Below are 15066 nucleotides of genomic sequence, written 5' to 3'. Positions count from 1 at the left end.
CTCTCAACAGATCACTGACACCCCCTTCCTCACCAATGCAATGGGGGACAGGTCTTCCCTAACCCGCCCAGGCCCAGACCCAGGGCTCCCTGTGCCCAGAGTCCAGGAGCTGAATAGGCTTCAGCAAGGCCCCTACACTCAAAAGGTAAAAGCTTAACAAATGCACTCAGAGGAATCTCCCACCAGACAGGTCATGTCTTGGCTGGGCAGAAACCCTCCCGACGCTGGCCAGGACCTCTAAACAGGACTTGCTTGGCTAAAACTGGCTGGGCCTGTAAAACAACAAAAGCTTAACTCACTTTCTCTCTCTCTCTCTCTGAACTCTATTCTAAACTCAAAGGACTGCCTCCCAAGCTGTAGCAAGGGCGAAGTTATATACTGTTTCAAAAGGGCTGGCCATTCCAAACCCTGGAGAGGGAGGGTCTGCATTTGAATGGTTCCTCCCTTCATCCCTCCTACACTAGCTAGCAGACACCTGACACCAAGGCCTTAATGGTAACAGAACAAAGGGACTGTTACACCCCTCCCCCTCCCCCCCCAGTTGGTGAAATCTGGACAAGGGCAGAGACACTTGCACAGATTTTCACAAGTATGCACACGTAAACCACATTACCTCATATTGCATTGCAATACACCTTTACACAATCACCATCACCAATATATTAAAGCATAACCTTCCTCAGGAGACAAAACAGTCATTTCTGCTTGGGTGGGGCCCCTTGACCCAAAACAGGCTCTATACCTGGTGTAGGCACTAACATACATAGCTGATATAGGCTCCATCCTGTTAAAGGAAATGTTAAACACATATATCATACATATCCACCAGATTAAGGTGAATAATTATTAAATATACAGAGATATGCCAGCTAGTTACTGTGGATGCTGCCACCACTCTTTACATGTTGCAGGAACGCTCTCACCATCCCCATGGAAACACCAAATAAGCACACTGTGCAGAACTTCCACCTTCTTATGGAAGGTGAATCTCTCATTAAATTTTAGTTCTGGCTGGAAAACAGATGACTCACTTTATTAGACTCAATTCCCTTGCAGAAACCTGGAGAGAAAAAACATTGTTAAGTTGCTGTAGTGCCTCTGCATTCTACACCTCTGGACTTCAATTTGGAAATAATAAGTTAATGCCCAAGAAGGGCAATTGCCACCCAAATTACAAAGAAAACTATTACTTTAAAATGGCAAAAATTGCAAATTAACCCAGGAACACTAGTTCAAAACAATTTTTAGAATTTTTATAGAAAGATTTTTGTGCATTTTTATAGAAACTTGAAACAATACGTAAACACTGGCATTGCCAAACAGAAACAAGCATTTTACTCTTCTTAAATTCAAACTCCTTACTGGGAACTTTTGAATTATGGTCACCCTGAGATTGTCATGGATTAATGGGAGGGGAAGGGAGCTACACAAACTTTCTCCTCTCTTATATACACACATGTTCATTCTCATGCTCATACAGTGTTGGATTTGTGGACACTTGAGCCGGCTGGGACAGATGAAGACTCACCGTGGGAAGACCCACAGTGGATGTCGAAGCTGGGAGATGGCATTGAGCAGGAGACTGGCGGGATCTTCACCACTGGAAGCCCGAAGTCCCCCCAGGAGGAGCCCATGAGGACCCGAGCCGCTTGGACTTACGTGCGGTCTCCTGTGGGCCGGTGTCTGAAGAGGAGTTCCAGAGGATCTAGAAGGGCTGAAGCCAGGTGGCCAACTAGAACTTCACTACTGGAAGCCCGCGGTCCCCCCGAGAGGAGCTCGTGAGGACCCGAGCCGCTTGGACTTAGGAGAGGCCTCTTGGATGAAAGCCGGAGTCAGGAATCAGTGGACAGAAGCTGGAATCAGAAGCCAGTGGATGAGCCAGTGGACAGAAGCTGGAATCAGAAGCCAGTAGTCGGAAGCCGAAGTCAGAAGCCAGTAGTTGGAAGCCGGGGTCAGAAGCCAGTAGTCGAAAGCCAAGGTCAGAAGCCAGTAGTCGAAAGCAGCAACTAGTAGCTCTCAACAGAGAGTGAACCTTGTTACAAGGCAACACATAGGCCCAGCTGCAGGGTTTAAATACCCCTGCAGCATCTGATGTCATCTGTGGGCCATCCTCACTTTTCCCGCGCTAGCCCCTTTAAGTCTTGAGCCTCCGCGCGCGCCTAGGGGGCGGGGTCAGGCGCCGAGAATTGACGGTGGCTCCCTCGAGGAGGGAGTGCCACGGCAGAGGCCAGGACGGGCCTTGCCAGCCGGGGAGGAATAGCAGCGGCCCGGGCCAGCCCCAAGGTAGGTGAAGGGACCGGGGCATGGCCCGGGACCGTAACAGTACCCCCCCCCCACCTCCTACGCATCCTTCCTGGAGGCTTGGGCTTAGCAGGATGGTCCAAGTGGAACTGGTGGAGCAGCCCCTTGTTCAGGATGTTAGAGGCTGGTTCCCACGTATTCTCTTCAGGGCCGTAGCCCTCCCAGGAAAGGAGGTACTTCCATCTACGATGGTGGAACCGTACATCCAAGACGTCCTTTACTTGGTAGACCATATCCTCCTGGGCCATGGGAGCAGCGGATGCAGGGATCCTGTTATGAAAGATGGACAAGACCAATGGCTTGAGCAACGAGACATGAAAAATGTTATGAACCATGAGCGTAGCGGGAAGGCGGAGCCGGTAGGAGACCGCACCCACCCGTTCCATGACAGGGAACGGGCCAATGTACCTCGGAGCCAAGCGCATCGAAGGAAGCCGCAGGCGAAGGTGTTTGGTACTTAGCCATACCTTGTCCCTGGGAAGGAATGTTGGAGCTGGACTTCGTAGACGGTCCGCATACCTCTTTGCCGTGACTGCCATGCGTTGAAGTTTCTCCCAAGTAGAGCCCCAGAGGCTGTGTAGCTGTTGGGCTGTGAGTTGCACGGCTGGTGATGGGACAGTCAATGGCAAAGGCAAAGGAGGTCGGAGACGTCTCCCATAGACTACCTGGAAGGGAGGCCTACCAGTGGCCGAATGCCAATGGTGGTTGTAGGAGAATTCTGCTCACAGGAGTAAAGCCACCCAATCATCTTGTAGGTCTCCTATGAAGGCTCGGAGGAAGGCTTTCAAGGTGCAGTTTGTGCACTCTGCTTGGCCATTGCCTTGGGGATGAAAGGCAGTCGTGAAGTCCAACTAGACCCCAAACGTCTTGCAGAGTGCTCTCCAATATTTAGCCGTGTACTGTGAGCCCCGGTCGGAGGCAATATGGAGAGGAAGTCCGTGTAGGTGAAAGATGTGCTGGGCAAAAAGACTAGCGAGCTCAGATGCTGTTGGCAACTTAGTGAGGGGGACAAAGTGGGCCATCTTCGAAAACTTGTCGATCGTGACCCATATTACGGTTTTACCTTCAGAAGGTGGCAGGTCCATGATGAAGTCGGTCGACAAATGAGTCCATGGCTCAGTGGGGATAGGTAATGGTTGAAGGAGCCCCCACGGGTGACCAGTCGGGGTCTTTTGTCGAGCACAGGTCAGGCAGGAGCTGACGTAAAGACGAACATCTCTCCTTACCTGAGGCCACCAGTAATATTCGGTCAGCAGATCCAAAGTCCGAGCGACCCCCGAATGCCCTGCGGTCAAGGAGTCATGAGCCCATGACAACACCTTCTTGTGCAGGCAAACAAATACAACCGTCTTACCCATAGGAACCACCTCTGAAGCTGCAAGAAGGACTTTGGCTGGATTGAGGATATAACGGGGTGGATCTGGGTTATCCTCTGTTTCAGCCGTGCGTGAGAGGGCGTCCACTCTAATGGAGGCTGGCCTGTACTGGAGGAGGAAATTGAACCGGCTAAAAAAGAGCAACAATCAGGCTTCTCGAGAATTAAGGCGTTGGGCTCGGCACAAGGATTCCAGGTTCTTGTGATCCGTATAGACGATCACGGGGTATTGAGCCCCCTCCAGCCATTACCGCCACTCCTCCAGTGCGAGCTTGATGGCCAGGAGCTCCTTATCGCCGATACTATAATTTCTCTCCACTGGAGAGAATTTTCGGGAATAATAGGAACATGGTAGGGATTTTCCTTTCGTGGATAACTGGCTCAAGACAGTCCCTACCACAAAATCAGATGCGTCTACCTCCACAATAAACTGATGCTGTGGATTTGGATGGTGGAGACAGACATCAAGGAGAAAGGCTTCCTTCAGCCTCTGGAAAGCATCTATTGCTGTCTGGGACCAATTCTTTGCATCGGCCCCCTTCCTGGTAAGGGCAGTAAGTGGCGCCAACATCCGGGAGTAATGGGGTATGAACTGGCGATAGAAATTGGCGAAGCCCAGGAAGCATTGTAGGTCCTTGACCCCTACCGGCTGTGGCCAATCCCGAATGGACGCCACTTTATTAGGGTCCATATGGAAGTCCGTGGAGCAGACTACATATCCGAGGAATGGCAAGGATTCCTTCTCGATCTGGCACTTCTCAAACTTGGCAAAGAGACGATTGTCCCAAAGTTTCTGTAGTACTTGCCGCACTTGTACACGGTATGTGTACAAATTCTTAGAATATACCAACACGTCGTTGAGGTACACTATAACCAAGGTATGTAACATATCCCTCAAGACCTCATTCATGAGGTTTTGAAAGATCGCCGGGGCATTGCACAAGCCAAAGAGCATGACCAAATATTCGTAGTGCCCGTCTCTAGTATTGAAGGCGGTCTTCCATTCATCGCCGGGTCGTATCTGTACAAATTATAGGCACCCCGGAGGTCCAACTTGGTAAAGACCTTTGCTCCTTGCAGCCGGTCTAATAACTCTGAAATCAGAGGCAAAGGGTACCTGTCCCGTCACGTGATGGTGTTGAGGCCGCGGTAATCAATGCAGGGTCGGAGTGACCCATCCTTCTTCGCCACAAAGAAGAACCCAACTCCAGCAGGGGAGTTAGAGAGCCGAATGAAACCTCTGTCCAAATTCTCTTGAATATACGAAGACATGGTCCGAGTTTCCGGAAGTGACAATGGTTAAACCCACCCCCTAGGAGGCGTAATGCCAGGAACTAGGTTCTGGGAGAAGTTCAGCTTTCTCCTTAGAGAAAACATCTTCATAGTCTTGGTACTGTGGTGGGAGTGCCATGGGTGTGGTCAAGAGAGGCAGACTGGGACGAGGAATACTCATCAGGCAGGAGTCAAAACAAGATGGGCCCCAAGACGTGATCTGAAAAGTATCCCAGTGTATGACTGGGGAGTGTTTCTGCAGCCAGGGTAAGCCCAAGATGATGGGATGCATGGATTTCTCCAGTATAAGGAAAGAAATCTCTTCCACGTGCAGGAGGCCGGTGCGAAGAACCAAGGGCTTGGTGCAGGTAGTAATGCTCCCTGGAAGGAGAGTTCCATGAACAGAAGATACCCGGATAGGAGGGATTCAGGGTCGGACCCCAATCTGCAACTGCTGGACGAGGTCTGTGAGGATGAAATTCACTCCAGCTCTGGAGTCGACCAAAGCCAGCGTATCAAACGTACTCCCAGGGTAGATGAGGGTAACCGGTACAGTACATCGTGCCTCTTCTCGCCCTCGCTCCACCCTCTCTACCTTGGGAGCGATTCCCTTCAGCTCTGACGAACAGATGCAGCAGCAGCTTCTCCCTGCCTCTTGGTCTCGGTGTCCCCGGGCTGGCTTGACACTACGGATCCACTATGTTCCTGATGATGTAAGGGCGCGCGCGCGCGCTCCAGACTTTGTACCAGCAAGGGCGCGAACCTCGGGGGCGTCCCCCCTTAGTGACGTCATCCATTTTCACTTTAAAAGGTCTTTGTTTGCTAACCTCTAATGAGTTAGCAAGGAACTCCAACAGGACTTGCTTCGGCAGTCCACGATATTTGCAACAACGATCCGAGTCAGCAAGGGGAAATCTTTCTCCACTGCTCGGCCTTTTCAAACTTACCAGGAGTACCCAGTCCACAGGGGCTCCGCTCTCTCTTCTTGATTTCAGATTGCCAAGAAGGGATCCGGTACTCGTTCCTTGAGGGCTTACGTCCCTGAATACTCAGAAGAGTCCTCATTGCCTGGAAGCGATCGCAAACGTGAACACAGTGAGTTCTATTGTAGATAGGAATCGGTACTCGCTCCACGAGGGCCTACATTCCTATAGCTCTGAAGACTCCCTTCCATCCAAGAAGTTATCGCAGGTACGGAGATCGTGAGTTACATTGGCAAGATTGCAGATAGGAACCGGTACTCGCTCCACGAGGACCCATGTTCCTAGAATCCTTTACAGACTCTCTTCTACTCTAGAAGCCATTTCATATTCAGCTATTGTGAGTTCTTATTACAGACTGTTTATAGGTACCAGTGCTCGCCTACGGCTCCTGTTCCTGAATGTACTAGGGATGTGCAGACAAAAAGTTTATGTTCATAAGTCCATAAGTCGAAAAGGGGGGTCAATTTCGGTCAATATGGACATATGGAGAATTCCATAAGTTGAGTCTATGTCCATACGTGCACCGGTTCCCTAAATAAAAATTTAAACCCCTCACCCTCCTTAATCCCCCCCAAGACTTACCAAAACTCCCTGGTGGTCCAGCGGGGAGTCAGGAAGCCATTCCTCTATTCCTTTGTGAGGAGCACGTGACGTCCGCGTCACGTCAGAGTGACGCGGCCGTCACGTGGTCCACCGCGGTTCCGCTCCCGGACCCCTCGTTGGACACAAACGGAACTTTTGGCCAGCTTGGGGGGGGCCTCCTGACCTCCCCAAGCTGGCCAAAAGTTCCGTTTGTGTCCAACGAGGGGTCCGGGAGCGGAACCGCGATGAACCACGTGACGGCCACGTCACGACGGAGTGACACGGCCGTCACGTGTTCCTCGCAAAGGAATAGAGGAATGGCTTCCTGACTCCCCGCTGGACCACCAGGGAATTTTGGTAAGTCTTGGGGGGGGATTAAGGAGGGTGAGGGGTTTAAATTTTTATTTAGGATCAACGATCGCGATTTCCAACGTATTTAACATAGCTATGTTGAATAAGTTGGAAATCCGATCGTTTTCGCCTCATCACTTTTTTAAGTTAAAAAAAAAAAGTAGCGTTTTACATATAAGTTCAAAACGAATGCACACCCCTAGAATGTATTGAAGGCTCTCTGTGGCATAGAGACCATTGCAGACATCTACTATTGTGAGTGTACCATCTTGTATCCAGTATACCCTGTCTACTCACTACTTCTCTTCTCTCTCTACAGCTCAGCAACCCAGAGATTATATTCCAGTATCAGAAGGACTTCAGCCCTACCGGACACATCGACTCAGTGGCCCGGGCCGGCCTCGAGTAGGTGAAGGGACCGGGGCATGGCCCGGGACCGTAACACACAGACATACACAAATGCTCTTTCAAAACTCACACAAGCTCACAGATACACATATTCACAGTTACACACTGTTTCCCTCCATCTCTCTCTCTCAGGCACACACATACACACTTGCTCTCTCTCTTTTAGACAAATGCACTGGATCCCTTTGTCTCGGGTACACATACACATGCTGGCTCTGTCTCTCTCAGGCACACACACAAACATGACTCCATCTCTCTCAGGCACACATATATAGGCTCCCTCTCTCTCAAGCACATAAACACACATGGGCTCCCTCTCTCTCAAGGATGCACACATCACACGCGCACATACACATACACACACACACACACACACACATGCTGGCTCCATCTCTCAGGCATGCATACACACACCCTCACACAGGCTCCCTCTCTTTCTTGCACACACACCCACATACCCTCACACAAGCTCCAACTCTCTATTGCAAATACATTCACAAAAGCTTCTTCTCTCTCTTGCACACTCACACAACCCTTCACAGGCTCTCTCTCTCACACACAAACAAGCACCCTCACAAAATCCCTCTCTCACACACACCCTCATTTAGGGTCCAAATCGCAGGCACACACACAAACAGACAAAGGGCCTCCATCATCTTCAGCCACAAGTGGGATGGGCTTCGCTCATGGCTCACCTTCCACTTCAGCCATGAGCGGGATGGGATCCCCTCATAGCCAACAGAGCCTCAATTATCTTCAGCCATGAGTGAGATAGGCTCTTCTAGTGGCCACTGGGCCTCTCTCCATTTCAGACATGAGCGGGTTGAGCTCCGCTCATAGCCCACTGGACCTCTCTCCACTTTAGCTGTGAGCGGGATGGACTCCGCTCGCTACCACCATGACTTCCATCATCTTCAGCCACGAGCAAGATGAACTCTGCTCGCGGCCCACCCAGCATCTCCAAATGCTGCACAGAAGGGAATTCTGTGCAGAATTCCCTCAGGAATAAAGTTGGTTATGCATGGCATACCCCTCTCTAAAGTTGTTGGTGCTTGTGCATTGGAGACATTGACAAGAGCTGTTTCTGTCAGGGATGCTACATCCCTGACAGAAACAGCTCTTGTCAATGTCTCCAATGACCTGTGTATGACTAAAACAAAAGGCCTTTACTCGATCCTTATCCTTTTTTATTTATCCACTGCTTTTGACATTGTTGATTACCACCTACTCCTTGATACTCTATCCTTTTTTGAATTTCAAGACTCCATCCTGGCTTAGTCCTCTTTTTACCTCTCCTATCGCACTTTCAATGTGTTCTCTGGTGAATTCTCCTCTACTGCCATCCTACTATCATTTGATGTGCCTCAGAACTCTGTCCTGGGCCCTCTTCTCTCTCTATTCTAATTCCCTTCATGCTCTGATCTGCTCCTATAGCTTTCAATACCATTTTATGCTGAAGATTCTCAGATCTGCCTCTGTACACCAGAAATGTAATCAATAATCCAGTCTGACATTGCTGCCTGGATGTCCCACCACCATGTTAACATGGCCAAGATAGAACTTCTTGTATTTCCCCCTAAACCAATTCCCCCTCTTCTCCCGTTCTCTGTTTCTGCGGATAACACTCTCATCCTCCAATCCCTTCAGCCTGTAATATTAGGTGTCATATGACTCCTCTCTCTTCTTCTCTACACATAACCAAAACACTACTAAAATGTGTTGGGGTTTTTTCTCTATTACATCACCAAAATCTATTCCTTCCTTTCTGAACACACTGCCAGAGCTCTTAGTTTTTTTTTCATCACCTTCAACTTAGACTAATGAATCTGCTTCTCACAGGTGTCCCAGTGAACCATCTCTCTCCATTATTATCTATCCAAAATTCAGCTGTATAAATTAACTTTCACCAAAGACACTACACCCACATAACACCTCTTCCTGAGTCACTACATTGGCTGCTTATCCATTTCAGCATACAGTTTAAGCTCCTCATGCTTACCTACAATAGCCTTCAATATAAATCTCCTCACTACCTCTCCCTATACCCCTACTTGTGAAGTCCATTCATCAGTTAAATCACTCTTATCTAAGCCCTTCTCCCCTGTCGCCACCTCCTGACTCGATGCGATATGCTCTTTTTTTTTAGCCTTGATCAAATCTAGTCTAAAATGCATCTTTGTGAGGCTGCTTTAAATGTTAACCCCTAATTAACCACTCCCAACCTATTGATTTAACCATTTTCTTAATAAATAAAATTCCCTAAATCTTCTTTGCTTTGTATATTTGTCTTAATTAGACAGTAAGCTCTTCAGAGAAGGAACTATGTCTCATGTGTTTTTCTACAATATTGTTTACATCAAATAGCACTATAGAAGTAAGAAGTAGAAGGGGTAAACTCAAAAGCAACATTGGAAAATATTTTTTTTTCATGGAAAGGGACATGGATGCAAGGAATGCCCTACAAAAGTGGGTGGCAGAGGTAAAAATGGTAATAACTTCAAGAAGTCATGTGATAAGCTGTTAAAAAAAAGTGAAGAGATAGTAGAAGCATAACCTTCTGGTATGTGTTAAAAATGTCCTAATACAAATATTTCAACGAGTATTGGGGCTGCCAGAATGAATGGCAAAGTGAATAATATGAAATGTTAGAAGTTATAGTATTAAAGACAGGCAACACCATGACTGGATCTGTCTGGCAGGCTGTGGTGATAGAATTAACTAGCAGCCGGCTCTCTCTGGCAAGCTGCGAATACAGTAATGACTAGAAATTACAGCAGAAATGCAGGCAATCACATTGCAGCCTGTCTAGCAGGCTGCAATGATGTATGTGTCTTGGAGTGGGTCTGTCAGGCTTCAAGTATAATAATAACTATAAGTCCTAGTAGAAACCCAGTCAACCATGTGGCTGGATCAGTCTGGTAGACCGCAGGCTCAAAATGCCAATTATGTCAGTATGGTGAGTTGGTGGGTGGTGGGGAACTAACTAGAAAGGGCATAGGGTCCTAGGAGGCTGGATGTTTAGGCAACAGACACTCTAGTATTAGTAACTATTTAGATTCTTACAAGCTTTGTGGTTAGACTTGGGGAGGGGTGCTGGGAGTGAACTAAATAGGGGATTTTGGATGCTCATTTTCCAAAGAGGGTAGAGTACAAAGGAGGAAGACAACAAATACTGTTTTGGATAAGACGTTTTATCCTTATTAGAGATCACACTCTATGGTTGGCAGTTGGGCTATGTGTTTTGCAGATTGAATGGGCCAATTGATCTTTTTCTGCTCGTACATATATTCTTACTCTGTTACTATATTGACTTAAATTGACTCAATATAGTATCCTAATAACAACATATGTAAGTGCCATCTAGTCTCTCATGAACAATACAGATACAAAGAATTTAATAATTGAATACAAACAAATAGGGATGTGAATCGTTTTAGGACGATTAAAATTATCGTCCGATAATTTTAATATCGTCTTAAACCGTTATGGAACACAATACAATAGAGATTCTAACGATTTATCGTTATAAATCGTTAGAATCGTGAGCCGGCACACTAAAACCCCCTAAAACCCACCCCCGACCCTTTAAATTAAATCCCCCACCCCCAATGACTTAAATAACCTGCGGGTCCAGCGGCGGTCCGGAACGGCAGCGGTCCGGAACAGGCTCCTGCTACTGAATCTTGTTGTCTTCAGCCGGCGCCATTTTCCAAAATGGCGCCGAAAAATGGCGGTGGCCATAGACGAACACGATTGGACGGCAGGAGGTCCTTCCGGACCCCCGCTGGACTTTTGGCAAGTCTTGTGGGGGTCAGGAGGCCCCCCCCAAGCTGGCCAAAAGTTCCTGGAGGTCCAGCGGGGGTCAGGAAGCGATTTCCCGCCGCGAATCGTTTTCGTACGGAAAATGGCGCCGGCAGGAGATCGACTGCAGGAGGTCGTTCAGCGAGGGTTCCGGCGCCTCGCTGAACGACCTCCTGCAGTCGATCTCCTGCCGGCGCCATTTTCCGTACGAAAACAATTCGCGGCAGGAAATCGCTCCCTGACCCCCGCTGGACCTCCAGGAACTTTTGGCCAGCTTGGGGGGGGCCTCCTGACCCCCACAAGACTTGCCAAAAGTCCAGCGGGGGTCCGGAAGGACCTCCTGCTGTCCAATCGTGTTCGTCTATGGCCGCCGCCATTTTTCGGCGCCATTTTGGAAAATGGCGCCGGCTGAAGACAACAAGATTCAGTAGCAGGAGCCCGTTCCGGACCGCTGCCGTTCCGGACCGCCGCTGGACCCGCAGGTTATTTAAGTCATTTGGGGGGGGGGTTCGGGAGGGTGGGAGATTTAATTTAAAGGGTCGGGGGTGGGTTTTAGGGGGTTTTAATGTGCCGGTTTTGCGATTTTACGTTTTTTTGATTTTTCACGATTTTTTCACGATTTTTCACGATATTTTACCCCCCCAAACGGCAACAATACGATTCCCTCCCCCTCCCAGCCGAAATCGATCGTTAAGACGATCGAGGACACGATTCACATCCCTACAAACAAACATAGCCTCCACATTTTAAGGCATATATCGGGCCACAGAGCACATATTATTGACAAGTGACTCTAATCACAGCCATGTTGTGGGGTCATTTGAAAGGTGGAAAAGGCCAAAGAGTTTTGTAGAATGTGGCATGAACCCAACTGTCTGTGGGTAAGGTTAGATATGCTATGATGGACAAGGACCAGATGGCTCACAAGCTCTCCCACATACATTGATTATCAACTACTCATCCATCATTGGTGTTAATGCTTAGGAAATCACATCACACATCCCTTCCTGTTATAGGAGTCTCTGTTTAGTGGACCCTTGGGCCGACCTGCTGGAAACTTGGAAAGGTGGTCAATGTCTCTAATGAATAGCAGGCCGGGAGGCAGATGTTCAGGCAGGACATAGATGCTCTTCACCCTGGAAGCTGGTACTCCCCCGGGAGGAGCCCATAGGAGCCCAACCGCTGGGACTTAGGCAGGCTGTGGATCAGGACAGGTAACTGGAATCAGACTAGGACAGCAGCAATACTGTAACTGGGCTCGGGTTCTGGAACCAGGCAGGAACTGTAGCAAGACTTGGGTACTGGAACCAGGCAGGAACTGTAGCAGGCAAGCAGGAACCAACCAGGTACTGTAGCAGGCAGGCGGGAACCAAGCAGGCACTGAAGCAGGCAGGCAGGAACCAAGCAGGTACTGTAGCAGGCAGGCAGGAACCAGGCAGGTACTGTAGCAGGAACGGAGCGACGAAGCAAAGCGAGTCACTCCGGGGCACAGCGCAACAGGAAACCGGGAGGCTAACCCGCTGCAAGGCAAAGACTGGATGGCCGTGGCCGGCTTATCAAGGCCACGGTGTCTGACGTCAGGAGTTGGGCGGAGTCACCACTGGCGGGAAACGGCCTAGAAGCGGTGCGAGCTTGTGCCTAGGAGCCGGGCGTCCATGGGAGACCTCGCAGCGGTGCAGCCCCAGCGGAGACGCCGCCAAACAGGCCGCAAACCAGGCATCTGGAAGCGGAAGCAGGTCCGGGAACCCGGATGTAAGGGCCTGGCCGCGGTGGTTGCGGCCAGAACAGCAACACTTCCTTCATAAAATTCCAATTGATTTTTCAAAACGATATCCCATCAAATCTTTTGACTGTTCAAATTGTTGCAAATGCTTTAATCTGTTATCATGTGCCGACCTTGAGATAATGGCGGTAGTTCTGATACCATGTATTTCAAGTGATTTCAAGATCTGACCAAGAGGCTAGTTTTCAGCAGCCTGTGCAAAGCTGAAGTCTGCAAATACAAAGCACCCACAGACTTTAGACAGAATTTTTAAAGTGCTTAAAATCTGGCATGTGTTTTGAAAATTCCTGGGCCGGCCCAGTTCTGAGCCCAGACATACGTGCACAAAGTAGCCCCTCCTCCTGAGCCACACATTTACACGCACACTTTTGAAAATGGAAAGTATGCATCTAAATGCCATCTCTGCCCCAACTCCATCCTCCAAAAAACCTGCTACAAGCGCAGGGAAAAGTACATGCAAAATTGTGTTTCATATATATTTTACCCCGTGCAACCTTACGGTGATTTTGAAAAGCTGGTTTATGAAATTGGTTTGTGTGGGCTGAAAAGTACACACATACTTCGCCAGTTAGTGGTAAGTCTTCAATGAGTCAAAAGGGGACTCATTGAAGACTTACCACTTCCTTTATATGTTTCTTTTATCCTTCCTACATGTGGTACCTTCACTTGTCTTTGTATTTCATCCTATTGTTTATTGACCATTTCTCCTAATTGTCGAGGCCCTTTTGAACTGTAATCCTTTTCTCCTGAGTACTTGCAACTGCTTTCAACCTAGTATTATTGATGTTTTCTAGATGAACTCTCTTTTCTGTCATGCAGATTCTTAATAACAATAGGACATAGTACTGGGCTCCTGTGTTAAAAGTATATATACAGTAGTTTTCCACCAAATCTGACTTTATTCTCTAAATTCTCTATGCTAGCATTCTTCAAATCTCACACAGATAAATACTTTTACAATACTTTTGACATTAGAATGATCTTGTGTTGCTATAAAAATAATTTAAACATGTAGGAGGCCTATTCAATATATCCATTTATCTAAGTGATGTCTGTGAATTTGTTTCATGGTATTGCTTAATTACTAAATGCAAAACAAGCACTTACTTCTGGATTCTTGAGTTCTTCTGTCACAAAATTAGCATTGCTCCATCCACCATATGACCAAAGTACTTGATAAAAAGCGATTCCAATTTGGCCAAATCCTATAACTGTACCCTCAAAAGCATTCTGCAGATTAACTGTTTGTCCATTTATCAATAACCCTACACCACGAATTGCAATGACCAGTAAAGCTATTACTTTACTGGCCATGAATATGTTCATAATGAATACTGCCAATTTAACACCTAAACAATTAATAAAAAGTACAACTATAATACATACAATAGCAGTGCATTTAACTACTATTTCTGGTGATGAACAACCTTGATAAAAAGGATCAACTGCATACTGTGCAAAGGATAAAGCTATGGCTGCCTGGCTTGTAGGACTCAATAAACACACAGTTAAGAATATATAAAGGAAGGCTGGGAATGGGCCAAAAGTTCTCAGAAGGTAAATATATTCTCCCCCAGAGTCCTTAATCATAGTTCCAAGTTCTGCATAACACAGAGCTCCCAGCATAGCCATCACGCCTCCAGCAGCCCAGATTGACAGGCTTCCTCCTGGACTTCCCATCAGGTTCAGAATCCTCTGTGGAGTCATGAATATTCCGGAGCCTATCATTAAGCCTACATTTAAAGACACAGCACTGAAAAGCCCAATATCACGCTTCAGCCTTAATTTTTCCATTTTTCCATCTGCATTCAGTAATATAGGAAAGGGGCTTGATGTTTCCCCATTATTCTGTCTCCTCATTGTTGCACTCCTTCTAGGGATAAAGTAGCTTCAGATTCAGCTTTTGAACTGTTGTAGGACCTCACCAAGCATGGCATTTCCATATAAACCAATTCTACTATTTAACTGCTCAGTTAATAATTACATAGCTATATAGTTACATAGTTAGGTTCAAAGACGACCAGTAGTATATTGATTGCTGCCTTTTGTGCTTCTCTAAGCAATTCTGCTACAATGTTTCTTTCTGACCATAAACACAACATTCAGTTTAGAATCACTCTCCCATATCATCATACCCATCGTACAATTTACTTTTCAGTTGATTTAGGGGACCTATATACTGAAATGTGTGGGTCATTTTTTAACTTTAG

At 47.6% G+C, this 15066-nt stretch overlaps 1 protein-coding gene across 1 annotated transcript in view; it reads right to left on the bottom strand.

Moving 5' to 3' along the window:
* The window catches only part of LOC115088833 (b(0,+)-type amino acid transporter 1-like), a 72677-nt gene extending 57976 nt beyond the window's left edge, over positions 1 to 14701 (bottom strand). The window contains exon 1 of the mRNA XM_029597022.1: positions 13964 to 14701. Coding sequence (XP_029452882.1) covers positions 13964 to 14650 — 687 coding nt within the window. The 5' untranslated portion in view covers positions 14651 to 14701. The remainder of the gene's footprint in view (positions 1 to 13963) is intronic.
* Positions 14702 to 15066: the final 365 nt, after the last annotated feature.

The sequence above is a fragment of the Rhinatrema bivittatum genome, chromosome 3 (genome assembly GCF_901001135.1).
Source record: "Rhinatrema bivittatum chromosome 3, aRhiBiv1.1, whole genome shotgun sequence".
NCBI lineage: Eukaryota > Metazoa > Chordata > Amphibia > Gymnophiona > Rhinatrematidae > Rhinatrema > Rhinatrema bivittatum.
Note: the sequence above shows the minus strand (reverse complement) of the source record. Positions and strands in the feature narration are given on the sequence as shown.